The following is an 18781-nucleotide window of genomic DNA, read 5'->3' on the forward strand; positions in this document are numbered from 1 at the left end:
AACATGAACTTAACACTTTCAGGACATGAACAGGGCCCTATTCAGTCGGCAGTTCAGACCTGGCACTATGTGTGTTGTTGAGTTGTGGGGCATTAACGATCGAATACTGGTGAACTCTGCTGGCACAGGCCTCCTCATTTGGACCAGGTTCCCCTCCATGGAGCAGAGCCCCACAGCAGGACCAAGGGATGGACGCGCTGAAGGGTCCTGTAGGGCTCCATGAGGAACACCAAACCTGGAAAGAGGGACACCAACTGTGACAGGAACAGATCTGACAGTTGAAGGTCTGGTTCTCGCCATTTCTACCTGACAGCTGGTCCTCTCAGGAGGTTTTGTCTGGGGAGGGACGCCTCACTGGGAGGAAAGCCACTCATCTCCTCGCCTGGAAGACATCCAGTAAACCTAGGAGTCAGAGGTCTCACTGTACCAGGGTACGGCGGTGGAGGCCGTTCAAATGGGTCTGGAGGAGGGGCACTGGAAGAGTCCTCAGCAGACCAGCTGTGAAGAGTACCGCTAGAAGCAGCAGGTCCTGAGGTGGGTTCCAGCAAACCTTTCTCCTGGCGTAAGGCAATCTTTTGGTGCTGCTGCCGGAGGATATGCTGCCGGAGCCACAGGCGCTGCATGGGACAACCAGAGAAACGTCAGAAATCCAAAGATGACCAAAATGACAAAGATCTGCCCCACCTGTTGTAGTTTCTCCTCAGAGTCTCCAAGCTGAGGCAGCATGCTCCTCCCTCCATCCAGAGAGGACAGGTCACCGGTTCCTGACTTCTCCATCGGTGACATGCCAGTCGTTATGAGACCCTTCTCTAGAGCATCCTGACCCGTAGCATGGACAACTCCCATCTCAGGTGTCGCAGGGTGCTTTGGGGTCTGGCTGCTGCAGGTTCTGGGCAACGACTCTTGTCTGCTTCCTGGAGACCGTTGAGGCTGTACAGAGAAGAGGCAATGAGGAAATATGAAGGTTCCCTGGTTCTGTTTTATCTCCAAATAGCAACAGAAAACCAAGATCATCTTTGGTTCAGAAAACAACCAGCTGCAGGGGGACAGAACTTTTGGATTCTCGTTGGACATTTACAGCATGCAGCAACCTCTTAGATCTTGAACTCCAGGCTTCAAGGGCCGGTGTCCTGCAGCTTTTAGACATGTCTCTGCTTCAACTCACTTCAGTCCCATAATCAGGTCATCAGCAGAACTGCAGAGAACCTGACTGAACACTGAGGTGATTCGGTCACTCAGGTGTGTTGGAACACAGACAGGTCCAAAGGTTGCAGGACTCCAGTCCTCGAGGAATAGAGTTGAAGATTCAAGTTCAAGTTCACAGTGACACAGAGGCAGAGGCAAAAGATTTGAATTGATACAGTGCAATACAAATACTATTTACCATTCAGAGGACCCCAAAGTGCTTCACACTACATCTAGTCATTCATACATTGATGGTGATGAGCTACTATATAGTAGCCACAACTGCCCAGGGGTATTCTGGCAGAGATGAGGCTGCCATGTACCGACGGCACCTGTTGTGTCTCAAGTCTTCCACCATCATCCCTGTACCGAAGAAGAGGTCCATCACCAGCCTGAACGATTACCGGCCCGTCGCTCTGACCCCGGTGATCATGAAGTGCTTTGAGAGGATTCTTCTGAGGTACATCAGAGACTTCATCCCCGCAAACCTGGACAGCCTTCAGTTCGCCTACAGAGCGAACCGGTCAACAGAGGATGCTGTCTCCATCACTCTGCACACAGCCCTGACCCATCTGCAGCATCCCAACGCCTACGTCAGGATGCTATTTGTAGACTTCAGCTCAGCATTTAATACCGTCATCCCAGACAAGCTGGTGCTGAAGCTACTCGAGGTGGGGCTGCCCGCTTCACTGTGCCACTGGAGCAGAGACTTCCTCACCAACAGGCCTCAGGTGGTGAGAATAAGTGGCTCAACATCGTCCCCACTGGTCCTCAACACAGGCACGCCGCAGGGCTGTGTGCTCAGCCCAGCTCTCTTCACCCTGTTTACACACGACTGCGTGGCCATCCACCCCACCAACACAGTCATGAAGTACGCGGACGACACAACAGTAGTGGGTCTCATTTCAGACAACAACGAGACCCACTACAGAGAGGAGATTCTGCAGCTCACTCAGTGGTGTTCAGCCAACAACTTGGTGCTGAACACAGGGAAGACCAAGGAGGTCATTGTGGACTACAGAAGGTCCAGGAGGACGGCTCACACTCCCCTTCTCATAGATGGAGAAGTGGTGGAACGTGTGGACAACATCAAGTTCCTGGGCCTCCACATCACGTCTGACTTCTCCTGGAACACAAACACCTCCCACCTGGTGAAGAAAGCACAACAAAGGCTCTTCTTCCTCAGGAAACTGAGACGGGCTGGACTTTCCTCACGGCTGCTCGTGAACTTTTACAGGGCGACGATAGAGAGCATCCTCTGCCTCAACATGACTGTGTGGTATGGTAGCTGCACAGCACTGGAGAGGAAACAACTGACACGGGTGGTGAGAACAGCACAAGGCATTGTGGGATGCCCCCTCCCAGACCTGGACTCCATTTACACAGACCGGGTCAAGAAGAGAGCTGGATCCATAGCCATGGATTCCAGCCACCCGGGCCACAGACTGTTTGTGCCGCTGCCATCAGGCAAGCGGTACAGGAATATACGGACTACAACAAATAGACTGAGAAACAGTTTCTTCCCCACAGCCGTGGGAGCCATTACTCCCTGCCGCCCCCCCCCTCCGACACCTATCATAACCTCGCAGTCACACATACATGTCCCCCACCCCCACACAGCCACACTGTTCTGCACTTTGCACTGTCACATTATCTGTACTTTGCCATAATTGGACCTGCTGCTACTTCTTTGGTGTGGTCAAGACATGGTCTTGATACGGTTCCACACAATCTCTAAAGCTGTTAGAATTAGGGATCATGGTGTGACCGTGACCACACTGTGATCCAACACACCTAGCAGGTAAGTGCTAAAAGCCTGAGCTGAACCCCTTCCTGTTTACATTGCATTGTGGGATGTGGTTAGCACCTTTAGGTAGAGGTGGACACCCTTAGAGGTGGATCCTAGTTTTCTCCTGCTGGTCTAAGGAAGGTTTGGTTCACATCTCAGCTGCTTCCCAGAGATAAAATCTAAACATCTTTATGAACTTCATATTTTTGCTGCCTGAGGTCTGAAGATGATGGATCAGGATGTCACATCCAGAAAGACCAGAACACTGATTTAGATTTGGTTCTCCGGACACAGAGATATATCTGCACAAAGAAACTAGAGAGGTTGATACCTTGGGGGCCCCCATCTCCGCCATCAGTCCAGGACCCAGAGGGGAGGAAGCTGACGCTGCGGGCGGGGCAGTGAGGCTCTCTGCCAGGGACTTCTGAGCCCGAGGGGCAGAGGGCTGCTGCAGGTGCAGCTCAGGAGGGGGGCGAGGCGTCCCCACAGACTGGGGGAACAAATCGACGCTTCGCTGAGACCCCGGGGACCGTGGGAACCGTTCCGAGGAGCGGGGAGTTCCCGGATTGGAGGGATAGGAGTCCAGGCTGGACGGCGACGGCTGACTGACCGGGTCCGCTCTCAGTCCTGTGGGCATGGCAAGGTAGCCGCAGTCAGAGTGAGGGTGTGGCGTACCGGGGGTCTGAGGGTCCCTGAAAGGGTCAGGGGAGGGCCGTGAACTTGGGGCGTCTCCCAGCTGGGGTGTCCCCGAGGCATAAGGGCTGCGGTGGGGGGAGCCCAGACCTGACACCGGGCTGTTGGGGAACCCCAGGTCTCTCCTTCCCGTTGCCTCCTGGTGGGGGGGCATAGGGGCTTTAAACACTCCACCCTGCATTGTCAGGCTCGTCCTCTGGCTGGAGTCCCCCACCCGGACGGGTCTGAGAGATTGGTCGGGGGGGGAGCCGGAGGAGGGGGTCACCATGCCGGCTCGACTTGGTGGAAAACCTGCAAGGAGGACAGATGATGTTAGGAGAAGACAATGGGGTGGGGGACTGAGTGGAGCAAAGAGGAGGACACGGGGGAGGACTTACCGGAGGCAGACAGGTCGGGGGACAGTGCAGGGGAGCCATCATGAGCGGGGGAGACGCTGAGGAAGCCGAGGCGCTGAGGAAGACGGGGACCTGCTACTTTACCATATGGGTCCCAGGGTGAGGAGGGGCGGGAGGAGGGGGGGGAAAACATCTGGGGGGAAGACGGCGGCTGGTGGAGGGGAGAGGAGGCCAAAGGGGAGTGAGGGAGTGAAGAGAACCCAGAGGGAGCGGGGACTTGAGGTCTGAGGAAGACATCGTCCAGTGTCCCCACATCCTGCGGGAGGTTCTGCCTGCTCTGTGTGGCGTTGCCCCCGGCGACCTGCTGGTGGGCGGAGCCTTCTGGGGACAGGCGTCCCGACTGGCGGAGCTGCTGCTGCCGCTGCTCGTTCTTCACCTGCTCCAGCTTCTGGGTTGCCTCCATCTTGGCCAGCTGCTTGCTCTTCTGTCGCATCATCTGAGTAGAGCAGCAACCAATGAGAGACTTCCCCCTCAGCAAGCCCCACCCACCCATCAGAGAAGCACAAGATGCTCACCTGTCTCAACTTCCACTCCTGCTCCTGCTCTGATTCCCTGGGCCTCAGCGGGTCTCTGCAGCCGGCCTCCGTCTCCATGGCGATGGGGTCATAGACCCCCTGGGGCGGCGGTGGCAGTGGCGGCGGCTGCAGGTGCTGCAGTGACTCATTAGACAGCTGCACCTTGTTGATGCGCTGGGCCGCCCGGTTGTCCCGAGCTTTTTGCTGCAGAACCACAATCGGGTGTGAAACAGTTTCCTCTGGACCCATCAGAAAGAGGAGGAGCAGAAACTCACCACGAAGGGTGCTCTGTCCTGGGAGCTGGCCTTCCTCCACAGCTTGGTGATCTGCTTCACTCTAGTGGACCAATCTAGGAACAAACGCTCATTGTGATACCTGAGCACTACCTGGGAACACTGGGTTGAGTGAGTGTGTGTGTGTGTGTGTGTCTCTGTGTGTACCAGGGTACTGCTGCTTCAGCTGAGGGAAGTTGGTGTTGCAGTAAAGAACCGGAGCCACGGTCGCCAGCTCTCCCAGACTCTCCTCCTTCTCCCACTTCAGCGTCCCTCTCTGAGCTGTCGACATCACATCCTGCTCCCCTTCTACAGCTGACGGCCGATTGGCTGATGCAGAGGAGGGGGCGGGGCCCTCAGAAGGCAAGCTGAAGCCAAGCATATGGCTGCCTCCACTGGGAGTGTTGGGGAGGGGAGGAACGGCGGCAACCAGGCCATTCATCACCGGCAGCTGAGAACACGCTGCTGACAGAGAACACCTCTAAGGTCATCTGGAGGGTCACCTCTAAGGGTCACCTGTGGGATTTCATAGTTGTGTGTGGGAGAAGTCGTACCTGAGCCGTGGGTCTTGCTGGGCTCTGGCTGACTGCTGCTGTTTGGACTCAGAACGGCGGTGAAGACCTCCTCCACATCCTTCCCCTCCAGTTCTGCATACACACAGGTGTATAGGTTATCATGGGACCATGGCAGTGTCCTGATAGGTGAGCAGGTTCTCCCAGTCTTACCTGGGATCTTGTAGAGTCTGCTCAGGATTCCTCCTGCAACAGGAACAGGAAGCTGTCAGATTGTTCCATCGTACTGTCTCTCTGCTGTCACTCGGATACACTCACCGTCTGTTACCATCTGGTCCAGTTCAGGGCTCAAGATAGCATCCAGAGGCTCCTCCCGCTCCATCCTCTGGCAACGTCCACAACCTCCAGGGGTGTCTGATGACAGGGGGGGGTCGTCGGCCGCCGTGGTGATATCCAGGCCGGCTGGAAGAGACAGAGACACACGGAGAGATGAAACAACCCAAGGGACGAGTCAGGGGGCAGGACAAGAGGAGGATCAAACTGGTAAATCTGCAGGAGAAGAAGAAATGATTCATCTATCAATCTGAGGTCAGAGTTAGAGAGACGGCTCGCCAGAGCTGAGCAGGAGGAAGAGGAGGTCCAGTCTTACCAAAGGGAGATGGAGAGCGCTCCACCTGGAACTGACCTGGAGTTAAACACACACAGGTATCATGTGAAAGTCTCTCACACACACAGCCATGATAATGAGGATGATGGCAGTGGTGTGTCTGTACCTGTGCGTCCTGTCCCCAGGATGTGAGGATCTGTTTTCAGGACATCAGAAAGGTCCAGCAGCACTTCCTCCGACACGGCTGAATGGCAACACACACACACACACACACACACAATACCTGATCATGTGACTTGATGGATGTTCCCAGTCTGTAACTGATTCCAGAACCGTTCTGGATTAAACTGCTGCAGTTACAGTCTGAAGCCAGCAGAGGGCATCCTCACACAGACTAACTGACCATAAAGGAATCCATGATCAATTGTAACAGACTTTATTGAAGAAATATTTATTTTAGTTGTAAAAAAAATGCAGTAATAACTCTGAAGGCTGTTGAGTTTTTATAAATGTTAAAATATTGTCATGCTGCAAGGCATTCTGGGTAAATGACGTCTTTAGATCCAACTGTGCTGGCTCCGTATCACAAACACCAATTTTTTAGTAACAACATATTTAATCCAACATGTTCAACTAATCTTTAACCCCTTTAATTCCAGCAGCTGAAGGAGAACATGAGCAGAAGCTCAGGAAACATGGCGGAACCTTCAGGAATAGAGAACGTGTAAAATACAAACAGAAAATGGAAACTTACGCAGCACTCCCTGTTTCCTGCTGGTTGCTACTGTCCCCGGAGCCTGGACAGAGGAGACGGGGCCAGGTGCTCTGAGCGGGGAAGCCTTGGGGACATTCAGTGCCGACCCTGATTGGCTGGCACCTGAGGTCACCGTCCTCGGCCTTCCGTCAATCTGTCGGCCGCGGTCAAGCAGATCCCGGCCAAAGAAAGCCTCCTGGACAGAGTCGGCCAATCAGCAGAGAGCGGGTTGGCGAAGCTTAGAGGAAAGGTGAAAGCATTACCTGCAGGTACGATGGGAACGCTTCCTCCAGCTTGGTCTTCTTCTTCCTGTATCTCTTCTTAACTTTCTCCATTGCCTGCTCAGCAGCAGACATCATTTCCATGGAAGCATCAGTTTCCAACATACCTGGGAGGAATCCGAGGATCAGACTGACATCACATTCTGTCAATGACCCATGGGCTCAGGTGACTCACCTGGATCTCGACTCGGGTTCATCTCTGACGAGTCCTTCCTGCAGAGTCCGGCTTTTCCCCCACGCTGACGCACCATGAAGCCCCCGATACCTGGGCGAGACGGGAGAACAGAGAGGAAAAGACCGAAGGTTAAAGAGGGGGAGACCGGCGGTTAGAGCCCAGCTTCCAATTGTCCAAGACTTCCCTTACAAATGCATGACTCCCTAGACCCAAATGACCAGGAGAACTAACATGGCCAATATATTTAATGTGGTCATATGGGATGAAGCGGGACAAACAGCAGACTGTCTAACCTCAGAATGACAACATCATCTTCACTTTTACTGACTGATCTCTTCACCAGTCTTAGCCGAGTGGGGTAGTAAAAGGGCAGACTTTCAGTGGAATCAGAATGGAGAGCTCCATCAGATGGACCTATGACTTTACCCCTACAAGTACAAAATTGCACAAAGTACCAGATAGAACAGTTGTAGAGAAACACAACCTAGTGCATTGAAATCAGGGCAGTGTAGGCATGGGCACCCATGTATGGCTACTGGCCATTTAGATAACATCCAGTGTGACCCATATATCCTGGGGTTGGCAAGAAGAATGTGCCTAAGAAACTTAGTCTAAAATACCACCAGGGAGACGTTAGCAGGACACCCAGGGAGCCACCTGAACCTCCTCCCATCATGAGTACCCACACTGAGAAATAGCAGGCCTCTACACTCTGGTAGGGCAAAAGCCTACACAATATGACCCTGGCCTAAAAGAGGCACAATATTCCCCAATATTTGGGATGATTTATGCCTTAAGTCCAAACAATTTTCACAACTGCCCAGCACTCCACGAGATGTCCGTTTTAGGTACCTGGGACAGATGGCATACAATGCACACTAAAAGTCCCAAACAGAGTAAACTGATTTTTAAAAAAGAAAAATCTGGGGCGTGCTGTGGTGGCGGAGAGGGTTAGCACGCCCCACATTTGGAGGCCTCTTTCCTGTCTGCCTACTATCACAAAAAATACGAGCCACTAGCGCCACAAAAACTCTTCGGAGAAAAAAATGGAAAAAAAGAAAAAATAAATAAAAAAGAAAAATCTGAAGCAGGTGCATATAGGTCACTAAGGGTTAATCTTTCAAATGACCTGGGCATCTGACCACTAGGCCATGGTTAGGCAGCTAGAATTTCTCAAATTTGGGTCAACAATGCAGGTCTTTTGGCCAGGGTGCCCTATCATGGGGGAGACGGGATGTTAAGGGCGGGAGGATGATGAAGAAGAGTGAGTGGCTTTCACCCTTCATCCCACCTGGCCTATATGGTTTCCTCTTCCTCTTCTTGCTGTCGTCTGTGACGTCCGTCTCCTTGGTGACGTCATCCAGGTGAGCGGCGTCCCGCTCGGGACTGGAGTCAGATTTCATGTCACAGTCCAGGTCACCTGCAGACACAGCTGTAATGTGACAGCCAGATGTTAGGGTCACCTGGTCCTGATGGACTCCTGGGCCTTCCCATAAGGAGTTACCTCGGTTCTGGTCCGGCTCGGTGAGGGTCTCTGGGTCCAGTGGCGTCTGCAGGACGGAAACAATGTTCTGGTTGATGATCCTCAGCTTCAACTTCGGTTTACACCTGAAGACAGAACAGAGTCGTTGGTCTGACTCCCCGGCTCAGGCTACCTGGGGTAAGGGTAAGGGCTTTACCTGCGGCACTTGCGCGGTGATGCAAGAGGCTGGACTAGGGCCTGCAGGTGAGTCAGACCGGACTCGGTTAGGCAGACGCCATCCTGAGTATACGTCTTCACGTCTGGAAACAGAGTCACGTGATCAGGTTGCAGGGGGACCAGAGGGTTAGAGCAACAGAACCAATACTGACCCACTTCTCTGGTTCTGGACACCATCTGAGTCATGAAGGAACCCAGAGGCTCCACCCTCCCTGCAACAAACACAAGGGTCAGCGTTTACCCTGCCCTCTGGGGAATTTCATAATGAAGACCATGCAGACCTGAGGAGGTGCGGCACAGAGAGCAGTCAAAGCCTTCATCGGCAGCGAGCGCCACCTCTTCTTCTGAAGCCAAACCCTGACAGACGCCGTGGACCCACCTGCAGACACACCACAGGTAAGACAATCCTGAGGCGAGACCCCCGTCCGCCAGTTTGAGACGGGCCCTACCTGTCGCACTGCTGGCACTGCATCACCAGATCGTCCTGTGCGTAGCGCCGCTGGCAGACGGGACACTGGCTGAGGCTGCCACACGGCCCGCAAAGGCTGTAGTTGTTCAGCCAATCACAGCGCAGCCCCGGCGAGGTGGAGCCACACAGCACACACCACACACACCTGCAGAAAGAGGACGGGCAGTCAGATACGCCCCCCTGATCCCTGCCCTCCAATGCCTCCACCCACCACTTGCACTTCCAGGAGCCCTTGGGCACAGTGAGGAGGGGCGGGTCCAGGCAGTAGGTGTGGTAGCTGATGTCACAGTCGTCACAGAGCAGCAGTCGGGCGGGGTCGCAAGCGTCGCCACACGCTTCACATACTGTGCACTCCAGGCAGCGCCAGCCTTTGGTGAGCACCACTCGGGTAATCTGAAATCAGATTGCAGAGTAATGAGTGGATCGGAACCAGATTGCAGCGGAGGCGTAACCGGGCCGGGGATGCACCTTGACGCCGACACAGTAGGGATGGTAACACTGGCCGCACTGGGAGCAGGGCAGCAGGCGGCCCTCTGAGCCCCGACCGAAGCTGCCACACACCACGCACATGTCCTGCAGAGACAGACGGAGAAATGCTAGGACACCAGGGTGCCAGGAGGCGCCCGAAGACAACTGGGGTACACCTCTGAGTACCTGTTTGAGAGTGAAATGGTCTGAGGTGGAGAACATCACCACCGTGTTGTGCATGGAGTTCTCCTCTTCCTCCTTTGCCTGAAATGTCTCCATATAGCTTCCCTAGCAGACACACAGCAGGGGGGAGGTCAGCTTCCTATTACCATGGCAATTCCTCCATCAGCCAGCGTGCTCTTACCCCAGGGAGCACAGTGAGGCTGTCCTGAGCCTTCAGCCGACTCCTGCCTCTTCCTCCTCTTCCTCCACCAGCAGCTCCACCTCTGGACCGCTTCCTGCCTGGAAACCCTGAACCCCGACCCTGAGGAGGACGGGGATGGGAGGGGGTTAAACTACCTGGCATGTTACCATGGAAACCCTGGGGAGAGCAGCACCCTGTCCCATCCACTCCTTGGGTCAGGTCAGCAGATGGTGCCACTGACTGAGTTGTAAACAGTGACCTGGGGCCTCATGCATAAAGCAGCGTACACATAAAAAATGTGCGGCGCCATATTTTATGCACAACTTGGCATGTATAAATGAACTTTGCGTCAAAGTTTGCATAAATATACACAAACTTTTTCCCTGCCGAGAAAATGTGCGGCAGCCACACAAACGTTTTCTGTGGACAATAATAAACTACAAAGAGTCAAAACTCACTAAATCCTCTGAAATCTGACAACATCCAGTTATTTAGACCAGGAGGCATCAAACCCAATGATTTTCATGATTTTAATATTTTAGTGTTTAAACGATGAAACTGAACCACATTTATCGTCAGACAATAAGCTAACACACACACACACACACACACAGAATAAAGAAAATAGAAATAAAGGATGTGAAAACCTCAATGTAAATAATCATGTTGCTCAGTTTGTGTCTCATAAAGATGAAACTCATCGTCTGAATGCATCTATTTATTCTCACTAGAGAGAAACCAGGGCTGATCAAACAGTTTGATTATTGATCAGGTGATCAGGTGTGGAGACAATCCCAGGTATATCAGTAGCTGCATCAAGGTGAGCTGCTACCTGAGGAGCTTTGGCTCTGATGGAGAACATGGAGCCATTGATCAGAGATCAGATTGATCTGATGGTTTCTGATCGTTTAGATTCATGCAGACTGATCATCCTGGAGCTCTGAGCAGAACTTAAAGCAGGTACCGGTACCGGTACCGGTCCAGCTGAAGCGAGCGCTTTGTGAATGCGCCTTATGGACAGAAATCATCTGAACTCTGTAAATGAAACTTCTGCTCATGATTCATGGATTCAGAAGAAACATTTAAATCCCAGCTGAACGCTCTGCTGCTCCAACAGCGTCTGCTCTGAGATCTTTAGTTATTTTTTTATTTGGATTTTTCTTTCTTTAAAATGTATTATTTTTATTTTTGTGAGGTGACCTGAAAACACCTTCTAAATAAAATATATTTTATTTATGTGTGCATGGAGCAGTATAAATATTATAAATACTCGTAGTGCTACAAACAAGGATGTTGCCATGGTTACTGCTTCACATGGCGACAGACTTCCAGGTATTTACACTAATTTACATTAAGATGTATTCATGGAGGCGACAGGCGGAGCAGCAGCTGATCCGTTTCCTTTATATTGGGATTTATAAAGGAAAGTTGAGTGTCCACATGTGTGAGCACGGCTTTATACATCCAGATTTTTTTGTGCGCCGCACTTTTCTACATTTCTTCGTGCATAAAAGAGTGCACATAAAACTGCGCACTCTTTTATGCATGAGGCCCCTGGAACTGGCTGGCTAACCGGGTCCAGACCCGTTCAAACTCAGGTAAAAAGAAAACATTTAAAGTCACAAAATTTAAATCCATGACAAAAATGATGAAGCAATCATAAGCCGGAGTGAAACTGGTTTGCAGTCCTGATTTAAGAACTAGCAGGTTTTGAACATCTCAGGTTTTCAGGCCATTTGTTCTATCGAAGCTGAATGTTTGGTTCTGAACCAGAACGGGTACCAGAACCAGAAAGCAGCTGGACCAGAAGAACAGTCATGTTCAGCTTGAGGCGGGCTCAACTGGAGCAGCAACCTTCTGATTGGTTGAATTTAAATCCAATAACTAATTTAAATCCTCATTCTCAGCCTCAGGCCGGTCAACAGCTGCTGCTGAAACCAACTGCAACCTGAAGCCATCATGTTTGGGTGCGATTATTTACCACTTTCATGCTCCACAGAGAAGAGTCTGGTGGGCGGGGCTTAGGGCTCCAACCTCCCTCCCCCGTGGAATCCTGGGAGGATGAGGGAGGGCTCGGCGCCCTGCGACTGCTGCACCACGAACCCTGAGTCATGCAGAAGGGTCAGGGGGGTAGGAGGGCAAGAGTAAGAGGAAGAGTGGAGGGGGACAAAATGCAGCAACATAAATGCAACAGCCACAAACAAGAAACAGAAAACAGCCTAGTCAAGATACGAGACGTTAGCATGACAACCACATGCAGCTCTACTCAAACATTCAAAAAGTTTAAATAGCGACATGCTAAACGGCTACAGGCACGAGAAAGCAGCATGCACCAGATCAGAGGCTCCGGCCCGACGGGCGAGAGGCCCGACGGGGAGGAGGCTCCGGCCCAATAGAGAGCAGGCTCCGGCCCGACGGGGAGGAGGCTCCGGCCCAATGGAGAGCAGGCTCCGGCCCGAAGGGCGAGGCTCTGGGTCTCCAACCAGAGGCTCTGATGCTCCACAAGCTTCTGAGCGAGGCTGCTGATCGGATCGGACCTGTGGTACCTGCCGGGACCGCGCCCTGCCGGGGGAGAACTTCCTCTTGGAGATGGCAGGCTTTCCCATGCCAATCTTTGGGGTCAGCAGGAACACGGCAGTGGGTGGAGCCTAGAGACATGAAGTGAGGTTAGCCAGTGGAGACAGAAAAAGATTTTAGTGGTCCTGCCGGAGTCTTACCTGGGTAGGGGGCGGAGTCTCTCTGGAGGAGGGAGGAGTTGGTGGAGTCAGAGGTGGAGGAGTGACCGGGGTCCGGGCAGGTGAGGTCTCAGGGGACGCTTCAGTGGAAAACGGAGACTGCCGTAGACGGATGGACAGGTCATCTGAGGGGCGGGACCAGGAGGGGAGGGGCCTTAGGCTCCGCCACTTTCCTCTGCGGGAGGCGGGAGGTGCGGCTGAGGTCATCAGCTCCATCACCTCCATGTCCAGGGATTGGTCCAGATCCAGAATTGGGCCATCTAAGGTCTCCTCATCTGGTCCCGCCTCCTCATCTCTGATTGGCTGGTGTCTCTCTACTGACCTTATCTCCTGCTTCTCTGAAGGCTCGGAATGGGACTGGTGTCCATCTTTGGTTGATTCTGTTGCCATGACAACAAGTTTATTCAGGCTCTGTGATTGGCTGTACTCTTCCTCCACATTCCTCCTCTCAGCCAATGGAGGATGGTCTCCTCTAGGGGATGTGGCCTGAGAGCAAGGACAGGAGGACAGGGAGACTGATGGGAAGGAGGAGAAACAAAAACCAGAACCAATTAGAACTCAACCCTTAACCGGCCAGTCAGAACAACATAAATTTGACCATAGGAACTGGTCTGGACCATCAAAACCAGTGTAAACCAGTCTAGTCGGCTGGAGATGGATGATGTCAGCATAGCTGGTCAATCTCAGTTCTCACCTGAAGGACAGACCGGACCCAGTGTTGGGCTACTCTCCTCATCGTCTCCTTGTACCTCAGTCATCTCAGCAGGATTGACCTCATCTTCTGGACTCTCCATCGCTGCTTCTCCTTGCTCTTCCTCAGCACTCCTCTGCTCTGCTGCAGGAACAACACCAGTTTAGAAAACAGTCTATTGTCCCATCAGAGCTGGACTCTCCATGATACTCACCTCCAGCAGGTCCATGACCATGTACAGAACTAGGCCGTTCGGGGATAAGGCTTAAGTCCACACCAGAACCAGCACAATCAAGATTGTGGTGGTTCTCAGAGCAAGCGACTGACTGAACATGGTTACATGGATCAAGACTGAACTGTTGCTGTTTAGGACCAGGACCAAAATCAGAACCAGACTCTGGAGGCAATGAATCAATGGTACTCCTATCAGAACTTGGCTTCAGCTGCACAGGACCTGGTATGGGGCAAGCATGAGGACTTTCTGAACCCACTGCCCCAAGGACAGAACATTCTTGTGAAGTTCTGACAAAGCTAACTGGAGCCTGAAGCGTTGAAGTCAATACTACAGATGGAGGGCTAACCTGTGGGTGGACAGAGCCTGAAGGACTGGCGAGGCTTTGAGTAGACCGAGCAGGGTCACTAGGTCTCTGGGACCCTTCATTGGGTTCTGCTGTTTGGACAGCACCAACATCCAGAACAGAGTAAGGGGGAACAGTAGATATTTGGATGGAAAGATCAACTTCCCGGACCCAATCTGACAGAGAGCCCGGGCTGTAGGGAGTTTGACGAAGGCTGGGACTGGTTCCAGGGTTGGACATGGGTCTGTGGAGCACTGTCCCATCCAGAGCTGGACTCTGAAGTGGGCTAACGGGTGTTTGTACTATACAAACAGTATTAGTTTGACCAGCATGACTAGTCCTTGGAGAGACATCACTTGTGGGAATACTAGTCAGACTGTTGGCAACAGAACTATTAGCTGACAGAGTATGGGTAGAGCTGTGGACTTGTGTGGGACCAAAGTCAATAAGGGCCTCAGTATGGACCAGTCTATCTGGGTGGAGCTCTATATCCTTACCCTGACCAGAAATTGAGTCACCAGGTTGAGCCAGTTGTGCTTCAATTAATGATGGAGACTCTGGACCATTTTGTTGTGTTGAGGACTTAGCTGGTATGAGACTTGCTGACTGTGGTGTGGGGTCAGTCTCTATTGGCAAGACTTTGAGACAGAAGGCAGGGTTTGTAGGCATTGTAGGCACTGGCTCAGCTTGCTTGGAACTATCACTTGTGCAGGGTGACAGACTTTTGTAAGGACTCTGGTTTACCTTTGTGTCCTTAACACAAGGTGAGTAAGTTAGGCTACTGTGTTCAAAAGAAGTGCTACTGTTATCAAGGCTTTCTGGCATCTGAAGGGCAGGTATGTGAGGCCGGTAGTTCTCAGCAGATTGCACTGTGGAGGAGTCATGGGTGAACTCTATACCTTCCAGTTTCAGTCCACCAGAGTCAATACTTTGCCTGACCATCTTGTTGTAGTGGTGCTGAGTTGGACTTGCAGGTTGTGAAGAACTGTGGGGTCTAGATTTCCCCAGGAGAGGGTGAGGGCTACAAGGAGCTGAATAGGATCCAAGTGCCATCTTGGTAGATGTGCCAAATATCTGTGGTGATTTAGGGTTCAGATTACAGAGATTCTGTGAAAGGTCTGAGCCAGTGGTTGTGTGGTCCAGTGTTGTGGGAGTTTGCGGATAAGATATACCAGCTTCCAATTTGTGGTTGGGCAGGGAGTTCATGATGCTTGTTGGACTGCATGGTCTCTGTAGCAGTGTCTCAGGTTCCAGGTGGTATCCTTGTTGAAGCCTGGTAGGACTCAGCCCTGATGTACTCAGACTCTGTGGCTGAGGGTTGTTACCCAGATGTGCCTGCAGAGATCGAGTACCGAGCTGGTCCTCTGTGAAGTCTGGTTCAGAAGAAGGAGAGTTCAAACTGAGCTTAGAAGAACTCTGAAGAACCTTTACAGGGGACCTTTTGGTTGGACTAGGACGAGAGGACACTGGACCAAACTCAAATCCTGTTGGACTGGCCTGAGATTGAGGAAGCCTTTCAGGTTCAAGTTGGTGTGACAGGGCACGTTCCTGGTTTTCTGACTGACAGTGTGGTGATGAGGAAGGTGACTGCTGGTCAATGGAAGCAGGGTGAGGTAATGTTGAGCTTGACATACAATGTGCAAGCCTGAAGCTGTCCTGGTGATCTCTATCACTACTTTCTTGGCAATGTGGTAGTTCAGCAGAACTTGGATGGATCTCTTTAGGCAACAAAGCTGTTACTTCTGAGAAGTTTACGAGGTTTAATTCAGGACAGTCTTCTGTCCTTTCAAGAGATGGTGGATGATCTTGTTTGAGATTTTTAGGAGATGTAACAAGACTTTGGAGATCGGCCTCTGGATATGGAACCAAACCTTCATCCGAGTTCTTCAGAGGAGGTTCTTGAAACTGGCAAGTCTCCCCATGAGACCGAGCAGAACTTTTTAGTAATGGTTCTGGACTTACACACATGTGGCTAGGGGGTGGACCAGATTGATAGGTGCTTTCTGGAGATGGAGCAGGAGTTTCATATTTCTCACCAGGAGACTCCACAGATGGTTGCTGAGACTTTAGGGGAGACATTGGAGGAATCAGCTGATCAGAAGAGAGCAGCAAACTTTGATGGGTTGTCTGTGGAGAGGGTGAGCGGATCTCTTTTAAAGATGGTCCCTGGACCTGACCAGCAACCTTCTCATCTGCTGATGGAACAAGGTTTCTATGGGGTTGAGTCTTTTTTAGAGATGGTAGAAGACTCTTATGGGTCTCCGCTAGAGATGATGCATCGTTTCTATCGGGATCTTGTACAAGGCATAAGGGACTTTGGTGGCTGTGCTCTGGAGGTGGTCCAAGATTTGGATGGCTGTCCTCTAGAATTGATGCAGGATGTTTAGTAGAGGTCTGAGGAAAATCATCTGCTGGTATTGCAACACTCCGATGGGCCTCCTCTTGAGGTGCTGAAGGGCTCTGACACAGGGTGAATGGAAGATGGTTTAGGACAATGTTTGAGTTCTCTATTACATGATTCTTAAGGGGCTCCTCTGTAGTGGAGGAAGGATTTTGTGCTGTCTTTAGAGAAAATTCACCAGAGACTTCAGCCTCTTCTGGTAAGAGTTGACTGATCCCTGCTGGAAGGGCTGCAGAACTCTGATAGGTCCCCTCAGAACTTTGATGTACCACTGGAGGTGAAACAGAATCCTGATGGGTCTTGGTTGAGGGTGTTGATGATGGACTCTGATGAGTCTCGGCAAGAGTTCTTAAAACACTCTCATGGGTCGTGGCTGGAGCTGTTGATGGACTCTCATGGGTCTCGGAGGAAGGTGATGCAGGACTCTGAGTCTCAACAAGAATCTCCTGAGTCTCAGCTGGATTTCTTGCAGGAATCTGATGGGTCTCGCTTGTAGGCATAGTAGGAATCTTATGCGTCTCCTCTGGAGGTGTTGATGGACTCTGATGGGTCTCGGAAGAAGGTGAAGCAGTACTCAGAGTCTCAACAAAAACCTTATAGGTCTCGGTTGCAGTACCCCGGTCGGGCTGGGTTGGAGGGGACGCAGGACTCCGCTGGGGCTGGGCTGGAGGGGACGCAGGACTCCGCTGGGGCTGGGCTGGAGGGGACGCAGGACTCCGCTGGGGCTCGGCTGGAGGGGACGCAGGACTCCGCTGGGGCTCGGCTGGAGCGGACGCAGGACTCCGCCGGGGCTCGGCTGGAGGGGACGCAGGACTCCGCCGGGGCTCGGCTGGAGGGGACGCAGGACTCCGCTGGGGCTCGGCTGGAGAGGACGCAGGACCCCAATCGGGCTGGGCTGGAGGGGACGCAGGACTCCGCTGGGGCTCGGCTGGAGGGGACGCAGGACCCCGCTGGGGCTGGGCTGGAGGGGACGCAGGACCCCAATCGGGCTGGGCTGGAGGGGACGCAGGACCCCAATCGGGCTGGGCTGGAGGGGACGCAGGACCCCAATCGGGCTGGGCTGGAGGGGTCGCAGGACCCCGGTCGGGCTCGGCTGGAGGGGACGCAGGACTCCGCTGGGGCTCGGCTGGAGGGGACGCAGGACCCGGCTGGGGCTGGGCTGGAGGGGACGCAGGACCCCAATCGGGCTGGGCTGGAGGGGACGCAGGACTCCGCCGGGGCTCGGCTGGAGGGGACGCAGGACTCCGCTGGGGCTCGGCTGGAGGGGACGCAGGACCCCGGTCGGGCTGGGCTGGAGGGGACGCAGGACTCCGCTGGGGCTCGGCTGGAGGGGACGCAGGACTCCGCTGGGGCCCGGCAGGAGGGGACGCAGGACTCCGCTGGGGCTCGGCAGGAGGGGACGCAGGACTCCTCTGGGGCCCGGCAGGAGGGGACGCAGGACTCCGCTGGGGCTCGGCTGGAGGGGACGCAGGACTCCGCTGGGGCTCGGCTGGAGGGGACGCAGGACCCCGGTCGGGCTGGGCTGGAGGGGACGCAGGACTCCGCTGGGGCACAGCTGGAGGAGACGCAGGACTCTGCTGGGGCTCGGCTGCAGCATGCTCCAGGCTCTGACAGAAGGTGGATGGTGATATAACAGGTGGTTCGTATTTTGCGAGATTAAGTGACGACGGCAGGTCAGTCTGCTCTGGTGACGATGTGTGCCTCTGATATCCGGTAGGTGGAGATGGACTTCTTTCGAGGACCTCTAGTGATGCTGCAACACCGGTCTTCCGATAGGATGGAGACCGTGGAGGAGTGAGTTGGAGGTCTTTCTGAGACGTTCCAAGAATGCTTTCACTTGCTACAGAACTTATTGGATGGTCTCCAGAAGAGGGTGTGGGACTAGGTTGGAGCTCTAAGTTCGGACTCTGCAGAGGACTAGTTGGCAGCTCCAGGCAGAAAAGCTGGCCTGTATCAGGAGCAGCAGGTGGACTAAGCGCCAGAGAGGTGTCAGAGGGAGGGGCTAGCTGCTGTTCAAAAGGGCTGCAGGAGGAGCAGAGGTAGAGGTCAGACTCTGCTGTGCACTCCCCAGCTTGGCCCGAACACTCAGCATGAACAGACCTGAAGCACAGAGAACATCAAACACTCAAAGGACTGAGGAAGGAAAGTAAACACATTTACGTCACATCTTGTCGAAGAGCTGCAAGACCTGGTAGTTG

General features: G+C 53.1%; 1 protein-coding gene across 12 annotated transcripts in view; it reads right to left on the reverse strand.

Moving 5' to 3' along the window:
• The window catches only part of LOC114136765 (histone-lysine N-methyltransferase 2C-like), a 43363-nt gene that overhangs the window by 16097 nt on the left and 8485 nt on the right, over positions 1-18781 (reverse strand). For 4 of the 12 annotated variants that reach the window (XM_028005024.1, XM_028005022.1, XM_028005021.1 and 1 more), the window contains 31 exons: positions 13819-18683; positions 13608-13748; positions 12896-13428; positions 12512-12826; positions 12160-12282; positions 10179-10298; positions 10001-10102; positions 9815-9919; positions 9558-9739; positions 9327-9491; positions 9159-9256; positions 9030-9089; positions 8858-8960; positions 8683-8786; positions 8470-8610; positions 7179-7268; positions 6986-7110; positions 6723-6918; positions 6135-6212; positions 6011-6046; positions 5680-5823; positions 5575-5607; positions 5404-5496; positions 5018-5314; positions 4853-4926; positions 4578-4781; positions 4045-4498; positions 3306-3958; positions 685-930; positions 307-617; positions 60-235 (listed from right to left, as the gene is read on the reverse strand). In XM_028005024.1, coding sequence (XP_027860825.1) covers positions 60-235; positions 307-617; positions 685-930; positions 3306-3958; positions 4045-4498; positions 4578-4781; positions 4853-4926; positions 5018-5314; positions 5404-5496; positions 5575-5607; positions 5680-5823; positions 6011-6046; positions 6135-6212; positions 6723-6918; positions 6986-7110; positions 7179-7268; positions 8470-8610; positions 8683-8786; positions 8858-8960; positions 9030-9089; positions 9159-9256; positions 9327-9491; positions 9558-9739; positions 9815-9919; positions 10001-10102; positions 10179-10298; positions 12160-12282; positions 12512-12826; positions 12896-13428; positions 13608-13748; positions 13819-18683 — 10367 coding nt within the window. The remainder of the gene's footprint in view (positions 1-59; positions 236-306; positions 618-684; positions 931-3305; positions 3959-4044; positions 4499-4577; positions 4782-4852; positions 4927-5017; positions 5315-5403; positions 5497-5574; positions 5608-5679; positions 5824-6010; positions 6047-6134; positions 6213-6722; positions 6919-6985; positions 7111-7178; positions 7269-8469; positions 8611-8682; positions 8787-8857; positions 8961-9029; positions 9090-9158; positions 9257-9326; positions 9492-9557; positions 9740-9814; positions 9920-10000; positions 10103-10178; positions 10299-12159; positions 12283-12511; positions 12827-12895; positions 13429-13607; positions 13749-13818; positions 18684-18781) is intronic. The other 8 variants (XM_028005026.1, XM_028005025.1, XM_028005023.1 and 5 more) reach the window with 8 other exon arrangements.

This window comes from Xiphophorus couchianus, chromosome 21, assembly GCF_001444195.1.
Source record: "Xiphophorus couchianus chromosome 21, X_couchianus-1.0, whole genome shotgun sequence".
Classification (NCBI taxonomy): domain Eukaryota; kingdom Metazoa; phylum Chordata; class Actinopteri; order Cyprinodontiformes; family Poeciliidae; genus Xiphophorus; species Xiphophorus couchianus.